We start from the raw sequence: 7,307 nt of genomic DNA on the forward strand, positions 1-7,307 counted from the left end.
CAGGAGATAGCCCTACGGATTTGGATCAGCCCCAGGTCAGGTCCCAAATCCTTAAGGACAGCCCTTGCTCAGATCATGGCATTGTATAAACACCGTGTGCCTTGCTGGCACTAAACACATGTTCAGAAATAACACTTTATTTTTAACAGTAGGATTTTATTAGGTATGAAAGTGTAGGTTAAATGTTGCAATGAATAACTCCCAAATCACTTCCATGTGGTTATATAGCATCAAAAATATACCCCTTTGCTATAAAAAAAAAGTATTCTCCTTTGTTAACATATATTTACATACTTTTCTTCTTCACAGAGCCTTTTAGACAAAGACAGAGCCATCCTGGTCACTGGTGTTCAGGGTTATGTTGCTGTTCACAACGCTTTCCGTGTAGCTAGCTGAGTGGGTGACCTGGTAGCGACTGCAAGGACCACAGAAACACAGGAATGGGCAGTACTTTAAGCAGACGTGATAAAGGTATTTCCTGAATTTTTCCCCAGCAAAGGCATAGATAAGAGGATTGAGACAACAGTGACTGAATGCAATAGTTTCGGTCAGGTGCATCGCGTAGTCCAACGACTTAATTTCGTTGCAACTTGTGAATAACTCATAGTGCTTTAAAGTCTCTAGAAAAATCAGTACATTGTAGGGCGACCAAAACAGAAAAAACACAACCACCACAACCAAGATCAGTTTTACGGCTCGTTTTTTTTTCTGATTTTTGCAGGACAGCAGGGTTTTGATGATCCCACAGTAGCAATAGCATATGATACAGATGGGGATGAAAAAGCCGACGGTGTTCAGCTCCACATTGCAGAACACTGGCCAGATGTTCTCCAGCTCCTGGGGGAAGACCGAAGTGCAGTCGTTTTCTACCAGCTGGGAGAACGCAAAGTGTGGCACTGAAACTAAAACCGCTATTGCCCACACTCCGCAGGTTATAAGAAAGCCATGTTTCACTGTTCTGGATTTCAGAGAGTATGTTGCCCGGACAATGGCCAAGTATCTATCGATACTGATAACAGTGATAAAGAACATGCCCCCAAAGAAACCAATGTAATACAGCGAGGAAACAGCTGTGCATGGAATAGTCCCGAGGGTCCATCCACGCACCGTGTTGGAAGCCCAGAAGGGGAGGGAGATCACAAAGAGAAGGTCTGAGACAGCCAAGTTCAGGAGATAGATGTCAGTGATGCTTTTTTTACTTCCTTCTTTCACAATGGCAAACCCCACCATTAGATTCCCTGTGAGGCCAAGAGCAAACACGGCAATGTAAAATATCGGCAGAAATATTTTCCCAAATTCTTTGATGTCAGCCTTATTGCAGGGAAAAGCTTGTTCGTCATAAAGGTATTCAGCTGTCGTCTCTGTGAACGCTTCCGTCATGCTGAATTGTCTGGCTAGAGGCAACATGAAAAGGGAAAAAAGAGTAACGTTAGCGAGAGAGATCCAGTACCTGCTATGGCAAAATACTGAGAGACCTCACCAACACGCACGCTTTGGGATTTTGTCACTGTTTGGGTTAGTGAGAGCTGTATTACTGCAGAGGTGCTCCTTGGGAGCAAGCATACCTTTGATGAGGATTTTAAAAATCATCCTATGATCCAAAGAAGAGAAACTACTTCCTCGAGCACCACAGCATCTTGTGACTGCTCCCGCCTTGGCTGCAAGGCAATGGGGTTGGAGCCAGGGCTTGTTAGCTTGGAGGCGGCACCCAGAGAGTGGGGAGCAGGTGTGTGACCTCTGGGCTCACTGATCTGCACACCCAGTAACTTGGGGCACCCATCAGTTCCTCTGCGCTGCCTTGGGATGTGGTGTTCAAGTCTCTGCAAAGATTTCTATTTGCAGGGAACCAAAGATTCTAGAGGGATACAGAGGTTAGTGCACTCAGTCTGCTCCCAGGATGGGGTAAAGTGCCTGTGTCTGTTACTTGCTCTCGCTGTAGGAAATGAAGGAAACTGAGTGTGATGCGCTGTGCAGAAGCTCAGGGAGATGACAACACGGCCGAACCAACCTGTTAAAGCTGGGACTGAAAGGAAAGGTTAGTGATAACAGAACTTCAACTAATAACTACCCCTTGGTCACACTGTCACTGTCCTCTTACAGCAAACCCTGCTAACTGTAAAGATGGAACTCAGCTCAGTGCCCATATAATATATATCTTTACGTCTGTCTCCTTTTAGGGGGAGATACGGTCAATGCAGCCAATGAAGGCCAGTGCATCGGATCCAATGAAGGTCAGGCCAAATCTGCTTTAAGACAAGACAGGCTGCTTTCCAGGCTCTGCTGACCACGCTGATGAAACTCCTTTTGAATACAAGGAGAGCACGGGTACGTTACTCAGGGGTGAACGCCGATGGCTCCCACTCCTGGCACTTACAGCGGAGTGGTTGGAATGTCCGTCTTCACTGATGGCAGTCGTTTTTATAGCCTCTGTTTAAAATAAGCCTTGCAAGACTAAGCATGAAGTAAAGATGTCCTGAGGTGTGAGACAGTCCTTGCCCCAGGAGTTTCATATGACGTCGTGGTAACTACAACAAACTCCCCTGTGGGTGGCTACTGTGACCGTATTGACAGTTTTCCCTAATGCCTCATTGCCAGAGTGCCATTTGTGGTGTGGGCCATGAACGTTCTGGCCTCTTATTTTGTAGTCATTTCTCAAAGAAATTTTTGGGGTTTTTTTTGTGCTAGTTGGAAATGCAGGGTCTCCATTTTAAAATCCCTTCTTATTCTGGAAGTTCAAGGCCTAGTTGTTGCCAAAACATTTAAATAAGAGGTGCCTACAGTCATTAGAAAACAATCTTTGTAGTTTTGCACAGGAAGAGTGGGCTAGCAGAAGGGCTGCCTCAGCGCTGGCTGTTTCGGGGCACGGGCACGGCACGGGGAAGGCTGTTGGCAGCAGGCAGGCACACCCGCGGGCTCAGCGGCTCTCACAGTGCCTTCCCACTTGAACTGGGAGCTGAGCCAGCCTGCACGCTCTGTCCAGCCCCTTGCTCGCAGCCCAGTTTAATTCTCCAGCTTCGGAGACATGGCATCTGTAACCAGCAGAATTAAAGGGTACGAATAGGAAACGCCTAGGTGCTTGGGCTGAAGCTGAGAGCAATTGCAAACAAGATACTGATTTTTTACTCTGAGATAACTAGAGCTGACTACAGAGATATGTGACAGGTTCCTCATCTCTTCTTGTGTCTGCCCGGTCATTCCTTTATCTGCCCTGTTGAGGGATACAGAAATGAGCAGGAGACATCATACATAATCCCAATAGCCCATCATTTTCTACCTTCCCATCCTGATGTTCTCTTTCTCCTGAGACTAAATGTACGCAGCAGGTGTCTCTAAAATGACAAGAAGTGTTGAGATGCACCAAGTCTCTTGTGCCGAATATGAGTCACTATGCCAGCCCAGCCAGCTCCTTGCCACTGAGCTGTTCCTGCATCTATCTGCACAGCACCAGAGCCTCTGTCTTTGTGGACTGATGTGCTCCACAGCTGGTTGTTAACCCATGAGCCCGTGTGCAGCAGCGGAGGGCTACCGAAGTGATCGGGGCGGGAGCACCTGGTGCCTGAGAAGATGCTGAGAACTGGGTTTGACCATCCTCAACAAGACTCATCTCAAGGGGGATCTAGGGAGAACGTGTAAAAGTGAAGCAGACAACTTTCCTCGGGGGAAGAGGCAACAGCCATTGGAAACTGTTAATCCCTATATGTAACAAAAAATTTCACCGTGTAGGTGGTGAAACGCCAGGACAGGGCTTCAGGGAAGTTGTGGGATCTCCATCCCTGGAGATACTTGAGCCTTGTCTGGCCCTGCTCTGAGCATGGGTTTGGACATGAGACCTCCAGAAATCTCATCCCAACTTTGTGACTCTCTGACAAAGCCAGATGGAGGCCATGATGTCTCTGTGAGGTGCCCCAGCTTCTCCTCTGCCACGCAAGCTGCTGTGTCAGACATGCCTTTCTTGGTGTGACAAGCAGAAGTCCCATCGTGCACAGAGGAAAAAACTGATTGATGCCTGCTGGTGTCCCATTAGCAACTTGGCTAACTGGGCTGGCATCCAGGGGGGGCTGCTCGGTGGTGCTTGCCTGGAGTGTGCCTGCTGTGTGAAATCCTTGATCTGGAGAGAGGGAGCGCAGATTGGTTCACTCTCCTCTGTGAGAGCCTCAACATGTGCTGGTCTTTCCCATGCACACCTCCTTAATTCATGTCTAGAAAGGCAGCTTGTTCCTCCAGAGAGTTTCCCTATGTGTCCGTACAAGCAGCTGTGCTCTGTTGGGCACAGGGAGGATTTCATACGGGTAAGGAAATGCAGCTCCTGCCACAGGGCAGCCCTCAGGTCTGGCAGATTTCTGCACAGGCTGTGCCTGCTGGCATTGCCTGGAGAGAAAACTGGGAATGGCCACCTTCTTGACGGGAGATCATGCACATAGAGGTGCAGGATGAACTCCTGGCCTTACTGAAGTAAAGAGAAACATCACTTGGGCTGTGATTTTTCCTGAAGCACCTTGAGGTCAGGTAATCTCCTCTAGCCCACTCATGGAGATCGTTTATTTCTACAGTAGCAAATTATTTCCTTTACGCCTGGATGGGTGGTTGCCATGCCTGTGGTAGCTACGCCAGCAGGAAGGGTGAGATGCTGCATCCAGGGGCAAGCGAGAACTGCACTTACAAAACTACACTGGCACTCAAAACTGCTGGCACAGTCTGCGGCTTGTTCACTCTCTAGCTCCTGGATTTTGTGTATCACCAGCCACATCCTCTCCCCACCACTTGCAACTTCCCCCCACCACTCATTCTGCATATGCGGTGCAATGCCATCAGTTCTTCTTGAATATTTACCTCCTCCGATACCATTCTGCTCAGTTTAAGCTGATGTTCCTCAACAGGTGAGCTGCAAACTCCAAAGGGCTCCCAAAATCCAGCCCATGCCAGATAAGCATAATGTGATGAAATTTTTATTGCACCCTAAAGGGAGGAAACTTCGGTCTGCCCATCCTCCATCCTCCCTGGCCGGGTACTCTCCGCCAGCCTGGCAAAGCCTGCCGCAGCGCATGCTGTAGGCTTCTCACGGTCAGCTTCAACCCAAATTTCTCTGCTGTGCTCGCGATAAATGTTCGCCTAAGGGACGAAGCGAACTGAGGAGGGTAGAGAACACCAAAGGACTGCAGGGCTGCGAGGTCCCTCCACCAGACATTTTCCCTTGCTGAGTACAGGAAATCGTAGATTCGCTTCTGCTTTTCATGGAACTGCTCAACCGCTTTGCTCTCTCTCCAGATTCCCCCAGCAGTTTTACACCCTGCTCCCCACAAACACTTCTGCTTTTAATCACGTTTATAGCTGTCTCGAAGACAATAGTCTGCAGGACCAAAACCCCTGTTTCTCAACCCAGCTATTTCCAACAACCATGTGCACTATATGTAACGCACAGGGAAGTGAAATTGTGAGAGATCCACAAACTCCTCTAAGCAACAGAATTACATTTCTGCCTTCAAACAGCACTGGCATCAGGCTGGGTGACACAAGAGCCAGATCCTGTTTATGCATCTGATCTTTCCACCTATCACCCCTGGCACCTCAGCCAAGTGCAGCTTCACTGCCAAGAAGAGGGGTCTGCCAGCACTTTGCCTCCCCGTGATGCCTCTGCCATCACCAAATGATAGCCAACAGATAACCAAACCCAGACCTCTGCCAGAGGGTCACACTTCAGGTTTGCACAACATGCTGATAAAAGTATTTAAGCCTCAGAAATTTTCACACCTTAGTCAGCATTTCTGAGTGCGGCTGACTTTTACACCCTTTCCTCATGCGAGCAGGGCGTGTTTCCAGCACATGCTGAACCCCAGAGCTGCACGCTGACAATTCTTCTGGCCCAGGGAAGCTGTAGGCTTTGTGGGAACCCCTGTGAAACCCTATGGGCGCGTATGGCTTTCTCACCCTTCAATCCGAGCTGCCACCACCCTCCCCAAATGTAAACGCTGTTGCTTTTGCACGTTTGCGACTACACCCATCTGCTTCTTGCCGGCCGGTGATTCTTGGCAGTCAGATGCAGTTCTTTTAAATCTTAAATACCGTTTCAACAGTGAAGGGGGAGAGCATAGCTAATGCCAGTCTGTGTGGCCGTACAGAAGAGCAGCTTTAGTCTGGGCATCTGATGAGACTGCAAGGTCGATAAAGGGTACTGCACAGGGGAGCTGGGGCTTTGGCACGCACTGGCTGCTCGTTTGATCGTCACATCTCTGCAGCCCAAAGCAACACAGAGCGTGACAATGGGATCTGGGCTGGTTAGCTGTCAGAACTCAAAAGCCAGCCAGCCAGCCGTGGAGGAAGCCTCACTGAACTAGGAATATTGCTAGTAAAAGATCTGTGGGGATGATGAGTTTGAAGCAAAACACTCTTCATTATTTTCATCACTGGTCTGAAAGTAGATTGGGAATCCGAGCTGGCAGGGGGAAGTGGTAAAAGAGAATTGGACAGTGATTCAGACAGATCTGAGTAATCCGGGGCTTCTCAGGTGATTCACGTTGGCTTTAACGTAGCTAAAGTGACACGTTTGTGAGTTAAACACCACAGGCTATGTCTCGAGAGCGGGAGCACATCCGCTAGGAAACCTGGTTGCCGGAGCGGGCAGCCTCTGGAACCGAGTTCACAGCCCGATGCCACAGTAAGAGAAACTGATGCAACCCTTGGGTATTTAAAGAGGTGCTAAAAGGGAAGGGAGAAAAGAGGGAGGACATTGCGGAGCTACTGGAGCTGTAGGCATACTTTGATAACTCTTGATTTCACTTTTCCTTGTGTTAATAATCTTGCTAATTTAATAGGATTAGCCATACCATAAATGGAAATTCAAACCAGAGACATGCAAGCTAGAAATCCTATGCACATTTTTTAACAGTGAAAGGCTAATGACCTGGACAGACTTCAAGTATGAAAATGAGATTTTTACATGTCTGAGGGTCTCCACGTCAAGATCTCCAATCTGGGAACAGGGATGTTGTTATCCAACAGCCAGTCTGTTCTGCCTCTGTTAAACCCTCTGTGCTTTCCTTACTTCTAACCTCTTCTTTTTATCATTCCTCTGTTGCTTCTGAGTGGGTGTGGTGTAGCCCCAGACGCATCCTTGCTCCCTCATCCCCCAGTCCTTCCCTGATGACGTTAATGTGAGGAAATTTCTTTCTTTGTTGTTTCTTTGTTCTGTGATTTATTCTCAGTTCAGCTGGACCATTTTTGTGGCCCAACAGAACTATGCAAGCTTAATAGCTGTTTATCAATTTGGGTGATTGGTGTGGTTCTACCCCAGCCAGCAACCAAGTAGCACA

General features: G+C 48.3%; 1 protein-coding gene across 1 annotated transcript; it reads right to left on the reverse strand.

Moving 5' to 3' along the window:
- Positions 1-315: 315 nt before the first annotated feature.
- On the reverse strand, positions 316-1,380 carry CX3CR1 (chemokine (C-X3-C motif) receptor 1). The gene has a single exon (XM_010147967.1). The coding sequence runs from the start codon at positions 1,378-1,380 to the stop codon at positions 316-318; it is 1,065 nt and encodes a 354-aa protein (XP_010146269.1).
- Between the last annotated feature and the right edge of the window lie 5,927 nt (positions 1,381-7,307).

The sequence above is a fragment of the Eurypyga helias genome, unplaced genomic scaffold, assembly GCF_000690775.1.
Source record: "Eurypyga helias isolate BGI_N326 unplaced genomic scaffold, ASM69077v1 scaffold48792, whole genome shotgun sequence".
In the NCBI taxonomy this organism is placed as follows: Eukaryota; Metazoa; Chordata; class Aves; order Eurypygiformes; family Eurypygidae; genus Eurypyga; species Eurypyga helias.

What these genes read in the sequence shown, in the direction of transcription:
- CX3CR1 (XM_010147967.1), bottom strand. Translation starts at nt 1,380, where the DNA reads ATGACGGAAGCGTTCACAGAGACGACAGCTGAATACCTTTATGACGAA.